Here is a 24,729-nt window from a genome sequence, read left to right as displayed (position 1 = left end):
TGGTTGTCCTTGGCTTCTCTTCTGCATTCAGAGCTGCTTTCAGATGGTCTTCAGGGCTCAAAGACCCTAGAGAGTATCCTATGCCTGCCAGGGCTAATGACGTTACCTTGTCCCCACCAGGGCTCAGTGACTGGGCCTCTCATTTCAGGTGCTCACGGAGGGCTTGTCCCACTTTTGAAAGTGCAGGTGTTGTAGTAGGGTCTTTTTTCCAACCATTGACAAACACAAAACTACTGTTATCCTTCCTTCCTTCCTTCCCTTCCTTCCTTCCTTCCTTCCCTTCCTTCCTTCCCTTTCCTTCCTTCCTTCCTTCCTTCCTTCCTTCCTTCCTTCCTTCCTTCCTTCCTTCCTTCCTTCCTTCCTTCCTCCCTCCCTCCCTCCCTCCCTCCCTCCCTCCCTCCCTCCTTCCCTCCCTCCCTCCCTTCCGTCCGTCCGTCCTTCCGCCATGAACATGTCCATACCTTACTTTAAATCATCTAAGATTGTGGGTGATGCATTGTAACCTGGGCTAGTCCTGAGGGAAAAATGAAGAAACCCAGGCCACAGTGACCTAGAGGATAGGATATCCTGGCCTGTGCCCCACAGGCTCTTCTGAGAGGGGAGGCTGTGGCAAGTGAAGAGGTGGCATTCATAACTTAGGTTGATTTATGAAACCTCCATCTAGTGAGTTATTGTAGAATTTAATCTTTCAGGGAAAGAGCTGTTTATTCAGTCTGGGCTGGAATGAGCCCCTCTAGCCCCCCACCCTTGCTTCATGGAACAGGCAGGCCTGCTTTATACCTGCAGTATGTGAGGAGTCTGGGTGCAGCTGAAGCTGACCTAAGAAAACAGCTACTTCAAATAAGGAGAGACAGCCAGTGTTCACTGTATATAGTTTATTTTGTGTCCTAAAAGATAGTATGTGCTCACCTGCCATTCATGGGGCAAAGGTGGGAACCCTGAGCCAACCTGTGAGGTACCATAGCTATGGTACCAGCGGTGGATCAATTAATTTGTGATTGGCTCAGCTTTGGCAAGAAGCAGCCATCCATACAATTCTCCTCACCCCATTACAATATATGTTTTTCCGGAGTTGTTGACCCTTGGAGTTCAGTGTAACCTTAGAAATCAAAGTAAGAATGAATCACTAGGCATCATCTACACAGAATTTTAGCTTTGAGTAACTATTTCCCATGCGTTTTGAATGTCAGGAGTGGGTGCTGTTACCTTCCCTGAGCTGTTTACCCAGCTGGATCAGGTGCTGATTTCCATTTCATTTTCTAGTAGGATTGCCTTGTTGTACCTTCCATAGCAACCCAACAGCCCTCTAGGACACAGGTCCTGGGTGTACTAGGGATAATGGGGTTGAAGTTATAATCTGCTCTTTGAGCATTCTTGTATAGGGGTGCTGCCCTGCGTTTCAGAACAGCAACAGACTATTTTATCTGAAGTTCAAATGCAATAGTTAGGTCCTCTGGGATAATGTGCCCCTGTTCTCACCAATAGTTACTGTGGATCTGGCTTGTTCTACACTGGACTTGTGGGGCTTGGGTGCTGCCCCTGAGCTCTCAGCTCAAGGCGAATGCTCTGCCACTTGAGCCACAGCACCACTTCAGTTTTCTGATGGTTAATTGGAGATAAGAGTCTCTCAGACTTCCCTGCCTGGGCTGGCTTTGAACTGTGATCCTCAGATTCCAGCCTCTTGAGTAGCTAGGCTTGCAGGCATAAGCCAGCAGTGCCTGGCCTGGACATTTTTTGAGCACACAGCCCAGGTGGTAATCACAGGGCAGATGCTGGGACAGAGCACATGATGTGTGAGATGATTCCAGGTAGTGGCAATGTAGTATGTGTGTCTATCCAGTGCTAGCAGTACACATTTTAGTGACTTTAGCCCATCTCACAAGGGTTGGCCACACGTACAGGTTTCAGTCAATGGGAGCCTAGCCAGGAGCCAGTGCTTCTTCCTGCTTTGAGAAGGCTCACTCAGAGCAGACCTCTGTATCACTAGAGGGAAGGAAGGGGCTTCTCACATCTGCCACAAATCCCTCTTTGTGTTGACATTCTGTGACATCACTGACATAACACACTTGTGTCCTGCTTGTGAAAACCTTTGTCTCATACATGGTGGGACATTTCCTTTTTCTTTCTTTCAATTGTATTTTTTTCCATGTCATTTTTAGAATACTGCCAGGTTCTTTAAAAAATCCATGGTCTGTCAGTTTCTTAGTGATCTAAGGGTTTTAGTCATGCCTCACTTAAAACTTATAAGTAAGTTTATTTTGTGTCTCTTGGGTTTTTCTGGCCTAACGGCTTTTCCTCAGAGTTGCACTTTCTTTTTGGACTGGCTCCATTCCAGTTGTTCCTTAAATGTACCTGTCATAGCTGCTTGTCAGCAGAATTTATTTTTGGGTTTTGTCTGTGGCAACTATCAGATATAATCAGGATAATAGCCATGACTGTAGCACCCCAACAGATCAGTCACAATTGGTTCTGGTGTGGGCAGCTCTGTTTTAGGGCAGGATATGAGGCTTAGGGTTGTAGGAGGAAGCATTGCTATTGAGTCCTGTCCTCATTTCTGTGGTTGGAGCTTGATGCTGGCACATCAGAACTTTGCCCCCTTAGTATTTTCTCATGGATCCTCTAAAGTATAATGGAGAAAAAAATGATTGTGTGCACAGTGTACTGTGATCTTCAAGGGAAAGCAGAAAATTTCTTTTGTGTGTGTGTCATGAGTGTGTATGTACACACCAGTACTGTGGTTTGAATTCAGGACCTCGAGCTTTGTCTCAGATTTAATTCTCAAAGCTGGTGCTCTACCTCTTGAGCAACGCCTCCAGTTCCAACTTTTTTCTGGTTAATCGGAGATAAGAATCTCTGAAATTTATTTGTTCAAGATGGCTTTGAACTAAGAACTAACGATCTCAGCCTCCTGAGTAGCAAAGATTTCAGAGGTAAGCCACCAGCACCTGGCTAAAAATTTCTTCTTTCACGTGCAGCATTACAAAAAAAAAAAAACAAAAACATTTTGGACAGGGTCGAGATAGATGGGGCAGAGTTAAGGGGTGACGATCAAGCTGCATTGTGCCCATAAATTGACAGGCTGAATTGAAACCTCTTTGTTATAATAACTTAAAAATATTTTTTAAACTAGAAATTAAAAAAATTAAAAAATCATTTTGCTGGCAAATCTAAAAATTTTCTCAGTATGAGGCTTTTACTCTGCCTCAGTAAAATGTGGCTCTCCTTTCTTCACGCTGTTCTTCACTTAATGTACTCTCCACTATTTAGGAAGATCATGACTTCCCTTCCCTCAGTGTACTGTCAAGAGTAGTAGGGATGAAAAACTTTGAGTTCATAGCATGTATGTCTCTGCTTGCTTCAAATCAGGGTGGTTGTAAAACTGATATTTCATTGAATTGTACAATCTAAGTGCTTCTGGAAATTGAATGAATGGTGGAGATTTTTTTGGGCCTCTCATTTTGCAGATCAGCAAACTCTCCTGTAAGATGGTGGTGGAATGGTGTCTTGAACCCAGATTCCCTTCCTACTCTCTTTTATTGGCTCTCTTTTGAGTGGAATATGTTATATGTTGCAGACAGAGGCCTTATTCGGCATCATTGAATAACAAGCAAATGTCTCTTATGGATTCTCCTTCCTCACAGAGGTTGTGGGTGTTTATAGCCCTGTTGCGTGGCAATGCTGGCTCTGTCTACACACCAAGAACCTTCTTAAACAGAACCTTGTCCTTGGGACATGTGACTCTTACCACTACCTAGGCTTAGACTTTTTTTGTTGTTGTCCGTCGTGGGGCTTAAACTCTGGGCCTGGGCGCTGTCCCTGCGCTCTTCAGCTCAAGGCCAGTGTTCTACCTCTTGAGCCACAGCACCACTTCCAGTTTTCTAGTGGTTTATTGGAGATAAGAGTCTCATGTACTGGCTGGGCTGGCTTTGAACTGCGATCCTCAGATCTCAGCCTCCTGAGTAGCTAGGATTACAGGCGTGAGCCACCGGTACCCGGCAAGGCTTAGACTTTTGACATTCTCCTTTTGCACTCGATGCAGGTGCTAGGATGTGTGCTGAAAGCTGTGTCAACATATGGCATTCCATTCTTAGAACTTGTCTGGAAAAACTGTAGGAAGGCTTTTTATTATAGGAAACTTCCATAATAGAAAAGGCTAATAGACTATATTTATCCACTTTATTTTTCAATTTACCTAATTTTGACTGCATAACTCACTTATATGTTCACAGGTGTAAATATGAGCGATGAAAAATCTCTGACCTGGCTCCATGCTTCTTGAGACTTGTACTGACCAATGATCATGTAAATAGTTTGGAAGATACTTGAGCAGCTATTTGTTATGCGTATATGATTAAGTGTGAATAGTTGTTTATTTCTACTTTTAGCACAGGTGATATATTTCACTTATTGAGATGGCCCTACTGCTCCTGCCCAGTATACACCTGGCCCTCCCAGGGCAGCTCTGATCACTTCTGTGTCCCCAAGTGCTTCTGCTTCCTGTCCCCAGTTATCTGGGTCACTCCAAAAACTTTCATCCTCTGCTTTTGCCTCCTCTAGGAAACAGGCTGGTTATTAAACTAGTCCTCTGATGTGCACAGTGAAGTTGCCTCTCTTCTGCTGCTAAAAACTACAGTGTATTTTATTTTATGTATGTACGTTTCTATATGAGTAAATCCATGAAGTGTTGTTGGCAGGCCAAAGATATACATATTCCCATAAATAATATACAGTTGTTTTTGTTAGGGTTGTTCTAATTTACATGCCAACCGATAATGTACATGAGTCCTTATATTTTCACAACTTTGCTGATGGTAATGGCTTTCTGCATCTAGGCATAAGTATAAACTTGTATCTCTGCTCTGAGCAGAACCTGCCAAGGGATGCCTAAAACTGGAAATAGCACTGAACTGTATGATTTTTTTTTTTTGGGGGGGGGGGGGGGTCCGGTCGTGGGCCTGAACTCTGGGCCTAGGTGCTGTCCCTCAGCTCTTCAGCTCAAGGCTAGTGCTCTACCACTTGAGCCACAGAACCACTTCTGGCTTTTTTTTTCTGCTTATGTGGTGCTGAGGAATCGAACCCAGGGCCCCTGATGATTTTTTTCTAATACCTACATTCCCACGATAGTTTAACTTATAAAATAGACACAGTAAAGGATTAACAACAAGTGCTGATAAAATAGGACATTTTAAATTTGTAGTAATAAAATTGCATGATTGCTTTATTTCAGATTGTGTGTGTGTGTGTGTGTGTGCGTGCGCGTACGTGTGCGCACGCACATGAGATTTGAACTCGGGTCTTAGGTGCTGTCCCTGGTTTTACTTAAGGCTAGTGCTCTACTTCTTGAGCCACAGCTCCATTTCCAGCTTTTTGGTGGTTATTTGGTGATAAGAATCTAATGAAATTGGGACTGGGAAGGTGGCTCAGTGGTAGAGCGCTTGCCTTGCATGCCTGAGGCCCTGGGTTCGATTCCTCAACACCACATAAGCAAAAAGGAAAAAAAAAAGCCGGAAGTGGCGCCGTGGCTCAAGTGGTAGAGTGCTAGCCTTGAGCTGAAGAGCTGAGGGACAATACCCAGGCCCAGAGTTCAGGCCCCATGGGGGAAAAAAAAAAAGAATCTAATGAACTTTCCTGCCCGGGCTGGCTTCAAATCACAGGTCTCAGATCTTAACCTCCTGAGTAGTTAGGATTTACAGGTATGGTAATTACACTGGTGTCTGGCTCGTTGAGAGGACCTTAGTACTGTATTCTCCCTTCTTATGATGATGTGAGATGCCTCTATGATGTGTTGACATGAGGTGAATGACATTGTGATGTAACATTAAGCTGTTAACTTTCTGATTAAATGGGACCAAATCCCAGGGGGAGTATGTGGTCTTGCAAAGCCAGACTATGCCCTGGTCAAGGGAGTGAAGCAATGAGATTGTTTTGGAGGCAAAACCAAAATATTCACTTTCTGTTTTTATAGCAGACAGATTCAGGATAGCCAGATGCACTATTATTAATAGGACTTTAAATTCTAGTATATTATCTTCCAAGGGTTTTTTTTTTTAACATCTGAAATAAAGCATTGGTGGAACCATTCCATAAACAAGATGACTGTCACCCACACTTTCTGATTATATTGCCAGAACATGGGTATATAATTCTTGTTTTTGTCTTTGAAAGTGTGTGTAGGTTCTTCATTCCGTTTACTATGCCTGACTTTGTGCCCTATAGCATTGCCACACACTACCAGAGTTAATCTGTCTTTACATGCTCTATGTTCTAGTATTTCCTTTGCACTTTTATTAATATAGGCTTTGTTGAACAACTTCCAAAAGAGCTCAGTTTCATCTCAGTTGAAGATTTGCGTTTTCCTTAATTCAGTTCATCAGATAGCAACTTCTTTCGCAGATGCAGCCTCTAGTATTTTTTATGTTTTCAGTGTAATTATTTTGTGTAATCATCCCTTATTTGTGGTAAGTAGTGTGGCATTTCTCATATCAAGGATCCTTTGATAAGTCTGTATGGGTTCATCATTTTCTGGTCCTGCATAGTGCCATCAGTCAGCACTCCCACAAATTAAATTTCTTTTCTGTATTAATAAGCGCTTAGCATATACTGTGGCTATCGTTGTTACAGTTTGAGGTGTGATAGGAAAACATCAATTTTTTTTTTCCTTTTTCAAAATTTTTAGATTAACAATTCATTCTTTCTATAGATCTTAGCATGAATTTTCTTTATTAAGTCAAGAACTTTTACCTTTTCACCAAAGGAGACCCTCTATGGCTTGATTTTGCTGCATCTGAATTGCCAGCAAGTAATTGGTACTTTGAGGCCATTTAGTAAAATAAGGGTTATTGAGCACAAGTTTTGTTCCCACATTAGTTGTGGTTCTGATGCCTATAGCAGTTACCAAGTGACTCATAGACGAGTAGCATATGAAGAATAGATAAACTGGACAAAAGAATGTTTTAGCTATTAGGAACAGGATAAGCAGTGTATCACTTCAGCACTTTGTTTGGTGGTACAGCTTAAAACCTAAAACTTACAAGTTATTAACTTCTGGAATTTTCTTTCTTTTCTTTTCTTTTTTTTTTTGTTCCTGTCTTGGGGCTTAAACTCAGGACCTGGTGCTGTCAGCACCATTTTCTGGCTTACTTTTTTGGGTAGTTGGAGATAAGAATCTCATAGACTTTTCGGATTTGGCTTGGTTCAAACTACAATCCTCAGATCTCAGTCTTCTGAGTAGCTGGGATCATTATACTTGAGCCACTGGCACTCAACTGGAGTATTAAATGGAATTCCATCTAATATTTTTTGATCATGGCTGACTGTAGATTACTGAAACCACAGAAAGAAAAACCGTGGAAGAAACATCTATTGCGTTGTAGATGTGGTGTTCTCATTTTTTCCTTGCAGAACTTGGTAAGTGTGTGTGTGTGTGTGTGTGTGTGTGTGTGTGTGTGTGTGTGTTGCATGTCCTGTGGCCTGCGTGCTGTCACTGAGCTTATGTGCTCAGGCTAGCACTCTACCATTGAGCCACAGCTCCACTTCTGGCTCTTTGGTGGTTAATTGGAGATAAGACTGTCATGGACTTTACTGCACAGGATGGGTTCAGACTATAATCCTCAGATCTCAGCTTCCTAAGAAGCTAGGATGACAGGCATAAGCCACTGGCGCCTGGCCAGAACTTGGCAGTTTATATGTATTTATCAGTTTTTTTTTTAATACTTTGTAGAAATCAAATGCAGCTTAGAAAGCAACATAGTCCACTTTTGTTTTTGTTTTGGTCGGTTGTGGGGCTTGAACTTTGGGCCTGGGTGCTGTCCCTCAGCTCTTCAGGTCAAGGCAAGCCACTCTACCACTTGAACCACAGTGCCACTTCCAGTTTTCTGGTGGTTAGAGTCTCACGGACTTTCCTACCTGGGGTTGGCTTTGAGCTGTAATCCTTAGTCTCTTGAGTAGCTAGAATTACTGGTGTGAGCCACCAGTTCCCAGCCCAACATAGTGCATTTTTTTTTTTTTAGTTGGTTGTGGGGCCTGAACTCTGGGCCTGGCCACTGTCCCTCAGCTCTTCAGCTCAAGGCTAGTGCTCTACCACTTGAGCCACAGCGCCCCTTCTGGCTTTTTTCTGCTTATGTGGTACTGAGGAATTGAACCCAGGGCCTCATGCATGCAAGGCAAAGCACTCTTCCACTGAGCCACCTTCCCAGCCCCACATAATGCATTTTTATATATTTTTTTAAATTTTATTTGTGAACATACTGTACAGAGGGGTTACAATTACATGGGCAGGATAATGCGTACATTTCTTACCAAGCATTGCAGCCTCCTCCTTTGTTTACCCTTCACATCCCTTCGCAGCCTCCCCCCTCCCCCCCCCAATCCCAATCCTTCCCCCCCCTCCCCCGCACCGACATTGTAAAGCTCGTTTTGGACATGACAACTTGTACATTGTATTGTTGCAACAGGTCCACCTGTATCCTTAAACGACTTGTTTTTCCCCATCTCCTCCACAAAGTTATCCTGACATCAAATATAGTGAAAGCAGGGGTTATACTATGGGGGAGCATTTTTATATTTTTTTTTCCAGTCAGTTGTGGGGTTTGAACTTTGGGCCTGGGTGCTATTCTTGAGCTCTTCAGCTCAGGGCGAGTGCTCTACCACTTTTGTCACAGCGCCACTTCCTATAGTTTCTTTAATACTTGAACTTTCACTGTCTAATTATCTGCTTTGCTCTTCTTCCCATTAGAGCAACTTTGTCTAAATTCTACTAGTGGTTTCTAATTTGTTATAGAAATACGTTTTTAAATAGAAGCTCCTTTTCTGTGGCAATTTTGGCCTTTTCACATTTGTTAATAGCGAACAGCTTCCAATGATATGAATTATACCACTTGCAATTGGTCGTCTCATTGTATTTGTTAGATAAACATTCCAAAATTCAGCTGTTTAAAAAAATACCAGGAAGCTTAATGGTAGTGGATTTTATCTAGCATGAGGGAGGCCCCCTATCTGATTATCATGTCAAGAAGAAAAAAAAAAAGTGAAACAAAACCAGAACCTGAACAACAGAGCTGGTGAACTTGGAATGAAACACAATTAGAGAGATATAACTGAATACTAGTATTGATTTTTTTGAAATGGAAATTTTTAGAAACAAGTCAGAGTTATATATATTGTCTGTTGTGTGTGGATGAAAATGGTTTGGTTGTGTTAGTGAGGAGTGCCTTGGGTTTTAAACCAGTTCTTGGGGCTGGGAATGTGGCTTAGTGGTTGAGTGCTTGCTTAGTATGCATGAAAGCCTGGATTCGATTCCTCAGTACCATGTAAACAGAAAAAGCCAGAAGTGGCACTGTGGCTCAAGTGATAGAGTGCTAGCCTTGAGCAAAGAAGCTCAGGGATAGTGGCCAGGCTCTTAGTCCAAGCCCCAGGACTGGCAAAAAATAAATAAATAAATAAAAAAAAAATAAACCGGGGAGGGGGTGGCAGGGGGAGGGTGGGAAGGGATGGGAAGGGGAAACAAAGGAGGAGGCTACAATGCTTGATAAGAAATGTACTCATTGTCTTGCCCATGTAATTGTAACCCCTCTGTACAGTATTTTCACAATAAAAAAATAAAAATTAAAAAAAAAAAACCAGCCGGGGGGCCAGTGGCTCACGCCTGTAATCCTAGCTACTCAGGAGGCTGAGATCTGAGGATCAAGGTTCAAAGCCAGCCCGGGCAGGAAAGTCCGTGAGACTCTTCTCCCCAATAAACCACTAGAAAACTGGAAGTGGCACTGTGGTTCAAGTGGTAGAGCACTCACCTTGAGCTGAAGAGTGCAGGGACAGTGCCCAAGCCCAGAGTTCAAGCCCCACGACGGACAAAAAACAAAAACAAAAAAAAAACCCAGTTCTTGTATTGAATATGACTTTTCTGCTCAGCTAGTGTGGATGTGCTCATGGAGCTATCTACACCCAACACACTTGTGTGCCATCTACTCACTGCTCAGTGAGTAGGTCACCACTGCAGCTCTGGGTAGTTTTAGCGGTTCTCCAGATTTCTCACTCGTGTCCCAGGACTTGTCCTGAGATAGGTCTCAGTGTTCTCTCATGTGCACCTCCTTTTCCCCTCTCCCATGCCTCTATCATCTGTTCACATTCAGTTCCCTTAGGTATACAGACCAAGACATTCAATTATGGGCAACAGAGCTTTAACATTTTTTTTGGCGGGGGGGGGGGGGGGCGGGGGGAGGTCAAGCCACTTTATTGACGCTCGGAGGCAGGAAGGGGTTGAAAATGCAACGCAGAGCGCACACTGGCATCCTCGACGGGGAGGGCCCTTCCCGGCTCCGTAGTCTCCAAAGCGCTTTAACATTTTTTTATTTGTTCATTTTTTCCTTATTTTATCATCTTTATCAGTAGGAAAACCAAGGCATTTCAAGGAAAAATAAGTTCACTGTACAACACATAATTTTGCCAAAGATCTTAAAAGAGAATCAGTATATTCATGACCATTTCCCATCTTTCTTTGATAACAATATTATTCCAAAGCCAGAGGTGGTTCATACCTATAACCTTAGCTATATGGGAGGCTACTATCAGTAGGACCATGGGTCAAGAACAGCCTGGGCCAAAAAAGCTCAAGAAACTCCCTTCTTAATTGACCTCTGGATGAAGTTGCTCATACTTGTCTTCCAAAGCTATGTGGGAAGCTAAGATCAGAGGATCCCAGTCCCAAGCCTGCTCAAGAAGAAAAATTCAGAAGACTCCCATGGTCACAGAAAGGATGACATGTGCCAAGAATCCCAGCAATATGGGATTAAAGATCAGGCACATACCTGGGTGGAGATGGGAGACTCTGTCCTTAAAGTAGCCATTGAAAATCAGGGGCAAGGCATAGCCAGAAACATTGTGCTGGCCTAACAAGTTCAAACCCCTTCAGTACCAACAGTGAACTACATGGGCATGATAATACATGCCTGTAATCCCAGCATTTAGGAACCTGAGGCAGGAAGGTTATGATTTTGAAGCCAGTCTGGGCTATGTAAGTGAGACCATCTCACTTCGTGTTGATATGGTCTTGAATGTCCTGTATTTTCTTCATTTAATTTTGCCTAGTTGTTGAATTTGCTTTATTATTGCTTTAATGATTCTATTTTTGGGGGAGGGGGGTAGGTCCGGTCATGGGGCCTGAACTCTGGGCCTGGGCACTGTCCCTCAGCTCTTCAACTCAAGGCTAGCGCTCTATCACTTGAGCCACAGCACTACTTCTGGGTTTTTTCTTTTTGTTTATGTGGTGCTGAGGAATCGAACCCAGGGCCTCATGCATGCAAGGCAAGCACTCTACCACTGAGCCACCTTCCCAGCCCACTGCTTTAATGATTCTTTTGTTTTTTTTTCTTTGTGGTTCATTTCTCCAGTGAATGATACTGATGAATGCCTTTCACATGTTTTGTATGTGTATCTTTGTTGAAATGTTTTAATTGAATTGTTAGGGTGTGTGTGTGTGTGTTTGAATCTTTTTTTTTCCCAAGGCTAGTGTTCTACCACTTGAGCCACAGCCCTACTTTTGGCTTTTCTGGTGGTTAATTAGAAATAAGAGTCTCAGACTTCTTCCTGAGCTGGCTTCAAACTGCAGTCCTCAGATCTTAGCCACCTAAGTAGATAAGATCACAGGCTTGAGCCACTAGCTCAAGAGTTTTCCCTCCTTCCTTCCTTCCTTCCTTCCTTCCTTCCTTCCTTCCTTCCTTCCTTCCTTCCTTCCTTCCTTCCTTCCTTCCTTCCTTCCTTCCTTCCTTCCTTCCTTCTTTCCTTCCTTCCTTCTTTGTCTCGGACTTGAACTCAGGACTTGGTCACTGTCTCTGAACCTCTCTGTGCTCAAGGCTAGCACTCTACCACTTGAGCCACAGTACTGCATCTGGCTTTTTCTGCTTATGTGGTACTGAGGAAAAAAACCCAGGGCTTCAAGAATGCTAGGCAAGCACTCTACCACTAAGCCACATTCCCAGCCTAATTATTATTATTATTTTTTGCCAGTCCTGAGGCTTGAATTCAGAGCCTGTGCACTGTCCCTGGTCTCAAGGCTAGCACTCTACCACTTGAGCCACAGTGCTACTTCTGGCCTTTTCTATGTATGTGGTACTGAGGAATTGAACTCGGGGCTTCATGGATGCTAGGAAAGCGCTCTACCACTAAGCCACATTCCCAGACCTAATTTTCTTTTTTGAAGTCTATAGGAAGACAGGCTCCCACTTTGTAACTCAGGCTGCCTGTGTAGTTTTACTTCACTATGTAGTCTATAGTAGCCTTAAACTCAAGATCTTACCGTTTCTCTCTCCCAAGTATTGGGATTACGGGTATGTGCCACTATACTTCAACCATACCTGGCACATACCTTGACACTTTTCTAGACTGTGTGTGTTTTGTGTGCATGTGTATACATGTTAGGTCAGCACTGTATCACTGAGCCTAGATTTTTTGGCGGGGAGGAGGGCCCGGTTGTGGGGCCTGAACTCTGGGTCTGGGCTCTGTCCCTCAGCTCTTCAGCTCAAGGCTAGTGCTCTACCACTTGAGCCACAGCGCCACTTCCGGCTTTTTTCTTTTTGCTTATGTGGTGCTGAGGAATTGAACCCAGGACCTCATGCATGCAAGGCAAGCACTCTACCACTGAACCACCTTCCCAGCCCCAGATTTTTTTTTTAACCTTGGCTTTACAGTGAGGTTTGTCTTTCTTCTGTTCTGCATTAATGTTTTCTATTTGTTAAAATGGAGATTTTTGCCAGGAGCTGGTTGCTCAAGCCTGTAATCCTAGCTACTTAGGAGGCTGAGATCTGAGGATCGTGGTTTAAAGTCAGTCCAGCAGGAAAGTCTGTGAGACCCTTACCTCGAATTAATCCCAGAAAAAGCTGGCACTGTGGCTCAAAGGGTGTAGAGGGTTAGTCTTGAGCAAAAAGGAGCTCAGAGAGATTCACTAGAGTAGTATTTTATTCTCTGGTTGTTTTGTAACTGGATTTTTTTTTTTTTGTTAAATTAATGTTTTCTTAGTGTTTGTATTAATTTATTTCAGATAAGTGCCAATTTTTTTTTTTTTGGTTGGTCATGGGTCTTGAACTCTGGGCTTGGGTGCTGTCCCTGCACTCTTAAGCTCAAGGCGAGCATTCTACCACTTGAACCACAGCGCCACTTCTGGTTTTGGAGTGGTTTATTGGAAATAAGAGTCTCACGGACTTTCCTGCCTGGGCTGGCTTTGAACCGCGATCCTCAGATCTCAGCCTCCTGAGTAGCTGGGATTACAGGCATAAGCCACTGGTGCCCGGCTCCAATTTCATTTTAATAACATACAAAAGTGTTCCTTTCTCCTTCTGTATATCCCATTTCGTAAGTGCGACTTCTGCTTTATGCAGTTATCCTGTAAATCAAATAACAGAGAAAAACACAACCAAAACAGAATTAATAGCTGAGGATGCTGGTGGCTTATGCCTATAATCCTAGCTACTCTGTAGCCTGAGAGCTGAGGATCACAGTTCAAAGCCAGCCCTGGCAGAAAAGTCCCTGTGACTAACCACAATTAACCACTCAAAAACTGGACGTGGAGCTATGGCTTAAAGTGGGAGTGTGGATAAGGCTGGAACAGCTTACTTTACTGAGATGTTTGCTGAGCCCAAGAGCTGTAGTGTATAGACTCGTACAGTGCACCACTGCCACCCTCACAGGCAAGATAATTTCCTCTGCTCTGTTCTCAGGTCGCAGTGGCCCTCAGCAGTGGCTCCATCCGTGTAGCTGTGCTAGAGGAAAATGGGGAACGTGTCCTCATGGAAGGGAAGCTCACCCACAAGATCAACACTGAGAGTTCCCTTTGGAGCCTGGAGCCAGGGAAGTGTGTTTTGGTAAGTGTCTCAAACCTGCCATGAAACCCCTTAGGCCTCATTCAGGGAGGTTGTTGGTTCTGACAGTTGGAGTCAATGGAATTTCCTGCCCATTTTGTATACTGCTCAGAGTGTACCTTGAAAGGATCATATCCATCCCAGGGGTCCACGTGGAGGCAGGCAGGCGCAGGAGAAAGATTATTACAAGGTTTATTAGAGGAGCCATATTTGTCCCCCTGAGAGAGCACACGGCAGCTCCACTGTCTAGGCAGCAGGGTCTGGGGGTAGGAAGTGAGGTAGATGGGAGTTTAGGTGGGTCTGGGCGGAGACAGGGAGGGGCCAGCTGTCTGGTGGGAACTCCAGGGCAGGGAGGAGCTGAGGTCTGGGTGGAGCTGAGGACCAAAGGTGGGTATAATGTTTACATTCCCCACTCTGTTGTTTAATAAAAATAGGGGGTACCAGGCATTGGGGGGGGAGAGGAGGGGTAATGGGCGTAGGCCATTTCTTCTGGAGCTACTTCCTGCTGTAAAGGGGCGAAGTAGTCAGGGGTCACTGTTTCATTGCTTGGCCAGATACCATCCAAGAACCATTGCTTGACGGTGGTTGGTAAAGGTCCTTCTTTTTCCATGACAGGTTGCGAAAATGCAAGACAATAAAAAGGCAAAAAATGGTTGTTATTATCCCAAGAGAGGAATATGCCATGGAGGGATTGATTGCCAGACGGGGCTATCAAAGACCTGAAATTGCCTTTTCTGTCTCAAATTGGAGACATAGCATGGTACCTGACTCCTAGTATCCTAGAGGAGGGGGAGTAAGATTTTTCCTGCTTTAGGATCACAGTAACCTGAGGAGGAAATAGCAGAGATAGTTAAAGGTACCAGAGCCAACTGGTGTCATGGGCTCTTTTGGGTACTTCCTGCTGGCTTGGGGGCATCAAGGAATCCCTGGAGCTGGGGTTTTTAGGATCCGGCTCTGTGCTGGGCTAGGCAAGGCAGTGTAAGTGATATCTCTGGTTGCGTGTAGGAGCAGGATGGCCTTGACTTGTTCCCAAGTGGTATCCTGGGCAGGAGATGTTATCCTGTTGAAAGAGACTTTTGGAAAGATCAGGCAAAAGGCTGATAAGGTGACGAGGTCAGTTAACATGAATGATATAGGAGAACACACATTGATCATGGGCCAGAAAAGTTCCATTTGGGAGTATAACTCTAGTTGCAGCCCATTACAGGGATGAAGGAATAACTGGTCTCCAGGCAAGGAGGGGGTGTCTACAGTTGTTTGGGTAACTGGTTAGGGGAGAGCATAATGGACTGGTTAGGAGTACTAGTCAGAGGCTCCTATAAATACAAATTAGCAGGTCATAAAGGTAAGACTGTTAACTTTCTGTCCAGTTAGAAGGTAGACAGGTATGGACATTAGGTGGGCAAACAACTATTTCTCTTGATCTCCTGGCTCTGATTAATTTTGAAAATGAGAGCGTAAAGTGACTCCATTTAGGATGTCATCTCCTCTAACTCCTCTCCAAGGTTTTCCATTGTCAGGATTGACATTGTCCTAGCCTGTGTCTCAGCAGCCATTGCTGGGATAGCTTGTCCCAGTTGGCATTTACCAGGTTAGACTCAAGGCCTGGGCACTGTCCCTGAGCAGTTACGCTCGAGGCTATTGCTCTACCACTTAAGAGTCACAATGCCACTTTCAACCTTTGGCTGGATGCTTAGAAGTAAGTCTTGAGCCATGCCTCCAGCCTGGCTCTGTGCTGTTAGCTGGGAGATGGAGTTTTACAGGGATTCTTTGTGACCTGGATGGCTTTGAATTGTGGCAAAAGGAGTCTTCCTTACAAAAGCCCTTTTTATTTCCAGTTAAAGCAACAAGGAGATCAGTGAGATAGAGGTTACCTATAACTTGTTAACAATTGACTAACAATTACTTGCCAGAGTTTTCTAATAAAACCAGTAGATGTTTTAAAACTGGGACTGATTGGCATTCTAAGTACCACCCATTGCCTCTGGGCAGCCTGTTTGAAGTGGTTTATATCTTGGGCTACAGCAGGGTAGCCTGTTTAACATTCTGGTTTATAAAAGCATTTTTTCTGGCTGGCTGAGGAACCTGATTTAGGCAGATCTCAATAGGGACATAATCTCAGGTCTTCAAACTTTTTTACTTAACAGATGAATTTATTAAACGATCGTTCTGATAATCCTAATTTATCTTTTCGGGCTTTAAAGAAACCTTTAAGACAATTTTAATTTTAAACTTTGGCTGGGAGGCGAGCCACTCCCGACAACTTCACAACTTTTCACAAAGGGAACTTCCATTTTTAATTTTTAAAAAGTCACTTTAATTGCGTTAATTTTCATTTAAATGCTTCATTGAAACACTGGGCTGCACCCTTTACCTCTTGGGCCCAAGGTTTAAACTGGCCACATTTTTCTGCAGTCTGAGGAAATTAGCAGTTTTAATGTACAAGCACTGTAGCAAAATTTTTCTTTTAGAAATACATCCAATGTAAAGTAGCATAGAAGTCAACGTATATCCTTTGTTTATACACCCCTTATGGTCTAACTTGTGGGGATTAACACTACAGAAACAAATACCTGAGGTGGCTTGTGTTTTACCCCAAATTAGCAGGCTTTTGTCATGTGTGATGGAGCAAGGCTGGAGTCTGGGTGAGGCTGTGGCATCTGTCACACCTCCTGCTGGTTACTGCAAACATTTCTACATATATTGGTTGAAGATCTGCTTCACACTGGCTTTTGCAGGCTGGTGCCACTAGTTTCACTTTGGGAGTTGATCGGTGCACAGAGGAGAAAATGGAGAATTAAAGCCTTAGCCTTAGTTTACTAGCCATGGTCAAAGGTACAATATTTAACTCTTAGCATAGATGGACATAGGAATGACATAAATCACAGCCAACTTAATTACGAATTTCATTTACTTTCCGAAGGAAACCATCTTTTCTAACTCCTTTCCCAAGGCCTTTTAAAACTTCCTGTTTTTTCTTTGGCTTATAGTCAGGTCCAAAGTTTTAAAGCAATTTGGATTAAATCACAGCTTCCATTGACAAAGATTTTTAGTAAGCAGAGTACTTGGTAACCTTGAAACCATAATTGTTTACATATAGACAAATAGACATGTTTGTGTACAGATTATAGAGCGTGCTTAGATTTTAAAATCGGCCATTTAAGGTTTATTGGAATTATTTTGCCTAATTGTGATGGAGCCATGTGGTCAGTTTAAAACACAAAACTTTGCCAACAACAAGAAACTTTTAGTAAACAGGAGACAAGACATGATCAGATATGTGGCACGATATCACGGCGCCGCTGGTCAGTGTGGGGAGTCACAGAATCAAGTTGAGCTGGAGTAAAATCAAGTTGGTGAGAAATAGCAGCTGAGCTCCCACGATGCCAAAGTAGCACATCTGCCACATGGTCAGTGCTAGAGAGAGCTGAAGATTTTGACAGTGAGGGTGCATTGCTTCTGGCACACATGGAGCTTCAGGTTCCACCCCCACTACAAAGGCAGAGGAGGGGGCCCGCAGGAGAGGTTGCAGAGTGAGGGGGTGCCTCTCAGGGGAGGCTGAAGAGGAGGAGTTTAAACTTAAAATCATCCATACTTTTACCTTAAGTTGGAAGGGAAAGGTAGAGAGAGGGAGGGAGAGAGAGAAGGAGAGAGGGAAGGAAGGAGGGAAAGAGTTTTACCTGCCTGAGCGCTTTTAAATTTGGGGCCAAATTTGATTGTAAGGAAATTTAGTTCTGTCCTTTTCCATGGTAAGTGATGGTGGAACCAAAATCTGACTGCTAGCGTGTCCGACAGTGAATTTGGCTCAAAAAGTGGGAAACAACCAGTGGTAAATGTCGTCACATTTCTCCTCAGTGTCCTTTAGCCATGGAAGCCACAGAGGCCATCAGCTAGATACTTGGCCAAGTTTTTGGGGGGAGACTCTGAGGCCTCCCAACAGAGGCCTGCACAGTGAAATCTAAGACTCTTCACTTAGCTGGAGGTAGGACTTAATTAGCTGGTGTTGGGCAGCAGGTAGAGCACTCAGTCAGGAGAAAGTTACCTTGGTGGTCCTCTGGCGATAGGAGTGTAGGATCTCAGGCTAGGTCCTGGGGGAGCTGGTCGGACACCCGTGCAAAGTGGAGGGGGTGGGGGTAGCAAATCCACCAGGAACCTATCCCCATAGAGCCACCAATGAAAGGATCCGTCACATCCATTCCAGGGGACCACGGGGAGGCAGGCAGGCACAAGAGAAAGATTATTACAAAGTTTATTAGGGGAGCCTTATTTCTCATGGAGAAAGAGCACACGGTGACCTCCACTATCTAGGTAGCAGGGTCTGGGGATAGGAAGTGAGGTAGATGGGAGCTCAGGTGGGTCTGGGTGGAGAGAGGGAGGGGCCAGCTGTGTGCTAGGAACTCCAGGGCAGGGAGGAGCTGAGGTCTGGGTGGAGCCGAGGACCAAAGGTGGGCATAATGCTTACATACTTCTGTGGGCCTTTCCATTTATATAGTCTCCACCCCTTAGGAGCATAGGCTTGAGACATTCACTTTCCTACTGTAACAAGTAGAGTGAAAATGCAGGGTGAGATTAACCACATGTCAGTCTGGAGTATGCAGTTAGTAAATTCAAACAGGGTAATTTAACCGAGAGACAGAGCACAGCTTTGTTAGGATGATGGGAATCCAAATAAACAACTTGCCCACTACCAGTTAACTGATTACAAACTGGGCCTCACTCCCCAGCCAAACTGTGGTCAGCTCAGTCTTCTCTCCTGTGACAGCTTTGATCCCTGTTAATGGTGTCTGACACCAGTAGAAACAGACACCCCAGTGGAGGCTTCCTAGAAGAAAATGAGGGCACAACACATTTTGGATTAACTTATTTGTTCTTTCCTTCTACTGGGACGCTTAAGCAAGGAATAAAGATGATAGGGATAACATTAAGTCTGGCTAAAAAACTTCAAAGTTTTATATAGACATAGTCTTCATATGAAGAACAGATATAGTAAAGGGAGAAACACATATTTGTAAAGTTCCTGCAAGACATGTGCAGTTGGTGGCCTCCCTGGGCCATTTTTGACTGCTGGTGGAGAGGACAAAAGGCCTGTCAGGTCTACCAGGGCTCTGTCCTCTGTCCTCTGTCTGTCCTGGCTGCTCTCATGCTCAGAAAGAGATGTGCACCCAGGGACTGAGAGCTCACTTATGGAGGCTTTGCCAGTGACCTAGGCATGTGCCTTAGTGCTTTCTTTCTCCTCCAGAGGTCTTCCCTGGCCTCTGGGTGGTATATGGAGTTCCACATGTAGGGCTGGGGTCTAGCTCACCCCTGGTTCTGGTTCTTCCAGGTCCACTGACAGCCAGTGTAGTGATGTCCATGGGGACTGGCACAAGGCTTCAGCTAGTCCTTGTTCTGTCTCAGTCTGCTGCATGTTCCCCTCTGGGGTAGTATTCAGCTGCCAGAGAAGAAGGAAAGTGCTCTTTCATCCACAATATGACTACTGTCTCTGTGAAGGTTCACTTTGGATGTCAGCATGACTGGACCAGGAGAACTAAAATATGCCATGCATAAGTTTCTTTGGGTCCAGTTTCCAGAAAAGATTGGCATGTGGGTCAGCAGTCTGATTTGGTAGGACCTACCATGAATGTGGGCTAGAGCCCCAATGGGCCAGAAAGTGGAAAAAGAAAGAAGTTCGTGTGTATATCTACCATTTATCTCCCCCCTCCTCCTCCCAGCATGCACACTTTCTGCTTCTACTCCTGCTCTGGGATATCAGATAGTCTTTGGCTTTTGGACTTCTCATACTTGCGTCCCAGTGGGCTCTTGGGCCTTTTAGCCTCACACTGAACTGCTTAGTAGGTCTCTGGTTCTGAGGCTCTGGCATTCTGAACTCTTTACCTTGTAGAGAATTGTACAGCTTGTGGCCCTTGTGTCTCTAGGTCACAAACAGGCTTACAGAACTGTACAGTTTTAAGCCTCTGTGATCATTGATTCTACTTCTCTTGAGAACCTTAATGCAGCCCTTGTTATCATGGCAGCTAAGTCCCTTGTCCCCTCCCACCTCATGTATAAAACCAATGTATTAATTGACAGAGTGGTTCAAGTAGTGGAGTGTCTGCTCAGCAAACGGAGACTCTGAGTTCAATCCTCAGTACCTCTAAAAAGATATAAATGAAGCCTCTATCTTAAAAATACAGTGCTGAGTACATATCACTTGAGGTGGAAGAAATAACTGTATTGTCAAAGCTCATAGAATTCACAAACTTGATAAACCATGATAAAGACAATTTGCCCCATGAAGGTTTAAAAAAACAACAACAGAGCTGAGCTTTTCTCTTAGCTACAGGCTTCTGTGGGCACCACCAATACCTTTCCTTTGTGTCTACTTGACACTCATATGCCCCCCAGCTTCTGCCTCATTTGAGCTTTACAGGCAATGGAGGTTAGAATTAGTACTGAATTGGCAGTACTAGAGCAGCAAGCTCACCCTCAGCAGACACTGCCCAGGCTGCTTTGGCCACCCGGGTTAGCCTGGGGTTCTGTGACCCTGGGGTTATTGCCTTCATGGACTGAGAGGCCTCTGACAGCAGCTCTCCTTCTCCCTTGGTTCAACTCTCAGTGCAGTGTGGACTAGGTTGTCATAGAGTGTGATAGCTGTGTAGTCCCTCTGAATGGTGAACCCTTGGTGAGGCCTCTGGGTGGGCTGCTACACTCAGAAGCCAGTAGTGGCTAGGTATCCCAGTTATGCAGGGAGCAGAGACTGAGAAAATCATCGTTCAAGGCCAGACAAGACAAAACTAGGCAAAAACTAGTGAGTTCCCAATTTGAGCGAACAAGATAGACCTACCTGGTTGTACATAGCTGTAGTTCCAGCTGTTCAGGAGGCTGTAGGTAAGCAGATCTCAATAGTCAGATTTTGGTCCAGGACAGCTATGGGTAAAAATATAGGAATTCTATCTAAATTTAATAAAAAAAAACCCAAAAAATCTAAAGCAAAAAGACTGCAGATGTGGCTCAATTGGCAAAGCACTTGGCAAGCAAGCGCAAGGGCCTAAGTTCAAACTCCATTACCACCCGTGGGAAAAAAAAAAGCCAGTAGTAATCCCACCTGAGATATTTGTAACTGGCCTCTGAGCCCATAGCCACTCCATTCAAAATCTTCTGGGCTTATAACTATGTGCTAATGATTCATTTTAAATTCATTTTAAACATATTTATTTCTATACATATGTGATTATTACTTCGTTTCTAACCTGGAAGAAGTGACTCGGCCTTTACGGATATTCCAGAACCATACTGTTCTGCATATTGACATGTACAACAGTAAAATAGATGTGTCTAGTGAGTAAGCCATAAACTTCTTGTATGAATGGCCATTGCTTATTGAATATATGTGCCAGGCCAGGCTCCATATGAGATATCATATAGTACCATCTGATTCCTTACAAAGTCACTTTACAAGCCAGGACCTTGAGGCTCTGAGAGGGCCTATAGTTTGCTCAGGAGTGGTGCTAGCTCCTGAGTAGGAGCCTGAGGTCTGAGGATCATAGTCTGAATCAAGCCAGAAAAGTATGAGATTCTATTTCCAAGTAATCACTAAAAAGCTGGAAATGGAGCTGTCTCAAGTGGTAGAGTGCTAGCCTTAAGCAAAAGGACAAGCTGGGCACTAGTGGCTCACACCTGTAATCCTAGCTACTCAGGAGGCCAAGATCTGAGAATTGCAGTTCAGAACCAAACTGGGTAGGAAAGTCTGTGAGACTCTAATCCCTAATTCACCACCAGGAAAACAGAAATGGTGCTGTGACTCAGTGGTAGAGCACTAGCCTTGAACAAAAGAGCTCAGGGACAGTGCCCAGGCTCTGAGTTCAAGCCCTAGTACACCAGTATAGAAGGCTTCACCCATGGGGGCTGGGAATCCTGGCTCTCCAGCTAAGGAGGAGGGAGAATTGGGGAGGGAGGGGGGTTGGTCACAGTGATTTTCAGAAGCTGACATATAGGAAGATAGATGTAAGAAATGGCGCTGCTAGGCAAGTGTACTGTGTATCTCTCCTCCTCTTGGCTGAAGACAGCCGGCCTGAGGCCATTCCTGCAGAGGACCAATGAACCTCTTATTCCTAGAATGCCTGTCCTCTATCCACAGACATCCTCAGCCCTGCCCTCACATTTGTCTGCTGTAGTCTAGGCTTCCTTGTGTCCCCACTACTTTTTGGCCAGGCACCTGCTATCTTACAAATCAGAACCAGCTGCAGACTGAAGTGCATGTATTACACAAACATGGAATCCACGTGTGCTCTCTCAGTTATGTTAGGGCCTAGAGAAAAGCTTCTGGAACTGAGCTGGTGCCTGAATCCATTCCTCTGTCACTATTGGTGGACAGATTGTATTTCTACTTCAGCTTCACTTCTGGAAAGTAAAGGGTCCAAGAAGCAGAGTAATGCAGATGTTGTAAAGCTCTTGCTGTGGTTCTCTCATCAGCCCAGGCTTTGGCCTGTACAGGGAAATTGCCTCCTGCTGGGTGCAGGGCTCTGTCTGCCTCCACCCACTCCTGAGCATTCAGCCTCAGCCAGCAAATGCTGTATGTGATAAGGGTTGGCTGCATTCTTGATTTATTTATTTATTGGTGACCTTTCAGGGCCACAGTTTTTCTTCTGATCACATATCTGAGATAATACTGTAAATCAGTGAGCAGATTGTCTGGATTCATGAAGATCCTGTTTGCCTTCTACGCGCCACCGCACTGCGTCTGCTGTGTAGAACCTGGCATACTGCCTCTTCTGAGCAAGTAGATGTGGAGAAGGTTGCCTAGCAATTGGGCCTGCCTTTGGGCTTCATTTCTGTCCTCAGGACAAGGTGGAGCACCCGGTCTGGCTTTTCCCCACATCTGTTGCTTGCATATTGTTGAATGCCTATGTGTGCAGACATACAGAGGGACAGGAAGAGTGAGTGGAGAGCCTGCTCCTCAGGTCCTAGAAGATGTCACATGAACATGGCCTGTTTTGGAGAAAGGATCTTAAAGGTGTGCTTCAAGCTAAGATCATCAAGGTGAAGTCATCCTGGATCCTGGCCCTGTATCCTTGATAAGTATCCTTACAAAGACCAAAGGGAAGTCAGACTTAGAAAAGGCCACATAAAGATTAGGCAGAGACTGGAGTGATTGGGCTGACAACCTAAGGTAGCCACCAGAAGTTGGAAAAGACAGGAAGGGTTCTCCTTTGAAGTCTTCCTGGGAACACAATCCTGCCAATATCTTGATTTTGGACTATTAGCCTCTAGAACAGAGAGTGGGTGTGTGCTGTTTTAAGCCCTGGTTTGTGGGGGTTTTTAGCAGACCTGGGGTACTCATGCAGAGCTCCCCTTGCAGCTATGAGCGGGGGGTGGGGGGAGGGCATATTTGGGGTTGTTTCTGTCAACCCCTTCCCTCTCAGTTCTGCAGTAAGAGTTTCTGACCTCTTCGTCTCTCGCCATACCAATGTAGACATGCCACTTGCTTTTGTGGAACCTTCATGTGGCCTGTTTTCTCCTCCCCTTTGTGGTGGATCCCACACCAGACAGCCAGGGCAGGCAGGGGTGGCTGCTAAAACTGTGTGACAGCTCTGCCTCCCTCCCTTCTTCCCCCCTTCCCTCCCACACTGAGAATGTTAAATGAGACTTCTTGACTCAGGCAAGCTCCTTGCCTGGTTACAGAGATGTAAAATCAGCTGTGGTAACAGTGCCAGCTCCTTTTCCCTATATCTTGTTTGGTCCCAGAAGCAGGCATTAGGCTTATGCATTGTCCTTGTTTCCTCCTCCCTATGGGGAGCTGCCAGGCTGCCCTTTGCCCAGCGTGGGTGGTTGTAGGAAGGCAGCAAAGCTCTGCTGGGGGGCCTCTCAGACACGTCTGCATGGGGGTGTACACTTTTCCATATGCACATCTTCATGTGCTGACAGCATGCAAGCATAAGTCATTTAACATTAGTGAAATAGCTCTAAAACATTCTCTGGGGAAGGTTGAGGTTCAGGCTCTAAAACTCACTGCAGTGTGTTTGTTTACGATTTTTTTGAACCTTGTGAGTATTTTTATACAAGTTGCATCCTCCTCCTTCCCTGTCTGAGATGATTTGCTGAAGTTATTATTTCTCAAAAGTGGAATTCCAGGGTAATTGCAGTCTACAAGCCATTTGCCATGGCCCTCCCTGGAGGATGGAGCACTTCTGGAGTGTTGCCAGTACAAAGTGCCTGCATCCTATGTTCCCATTGTCAGGGACTTCTTAATTTTCCTTTGCTGGTTTATCTGGACACATTCCATTGTTCCTTTTGGCTTACTTGTGAAGATACAATGGCCCGCGAGGCTGCCTTTGCAGGTCACTTAATGCACTTCTTCACAAGTTCAGATTAAATTACCTTAGCATTTTGGCAAACGCCCAAAGCTCAAGAATTACTGTATGAAGCAGGATATGAACTCCACGCCTTTGGTATGGTGCTGTCTCGAGGGCAAGCCTTCAGTGTTTCCAGTGAACACTATAGTCCTTTGCATCGTTCCCACCCCTTGATGCCATAGGGAACTGCTAAGGCTTACGTAGGAGATGGCAGCCTGAGATTTCCTGCCTGGATGGAAGCAGAGGTAGCATGCTGAGCAATGGATGGGCACTGAGTCTCCTCTGTGTTGAGAGGAGAGTATGGGGTGCAGTGTGGCATCACCCCATTGTCCCTGCCACTCAGAACATGGCATTCTGCCTTCTCAGGTGAGCCCAAGAGGCCTTCCACACATGCAAGACCATGATCATGGTCTGTCTCATTTACTCATTAGGAGTCTTAATTCTGTTTTTAATTTTTTGTTTTGTTTTGTTTTTGTGCTGGCACTGGGGCTTGAATTCATGGCCTAGGTACTCTCCTGAAGCATTTGTGGGCAAGGCTGGTGTTCTACCAC

At 44.7% G+C, this 24,729-nt stretch overlaps 1 protein-coding gene across 1 annotated transcript in view; it reads left to right on the top strand.

Annotated features, from left to right (window-relative positions):
- Nucleotides 1-24,729, top strand: part of Nudcd3 (NudC domain containing 3) — a 123,305-nt gene that overhangs the window by 86,013 nt on the left and 12,563 nt on the right. Inside the window, exon 4 of the mRNA XM_042702384.1 lies at nucleotides 13,707-13,850. Within this exon, the coding sequence (XP_042558318.1) occupies nucleotides 13,707-13,850 (144 nt within the window). The remainder of the gene's footprint in view (nucleotides 1-13,706; nucleotides 13,851-24,729) is intronic.

The sequence above is a fragment of the Dipodomys spectabilis genome, unplaced genomic scaffold (genome assembly GCF_019054845.1).
Source record: "Dipodomys spectabilis isolate Male_0828 unplaced genomic scaffold, ASM1905484v1 ptg000322l, whole genome shotgun sequence".
In the NCBI taxonomy this organism is placed as follows: domain Eukaryota; kingdom Metazoa; phylum Chordata; class Mammalia; order Rodentia; family Heteromyidae; genus Dipodomys; species Dipodomys spectabilis.
Note: the sequence above shows the minus strand (reverse complement) of the source record. Positions and strands in the feature narration are given on the sequence as shown.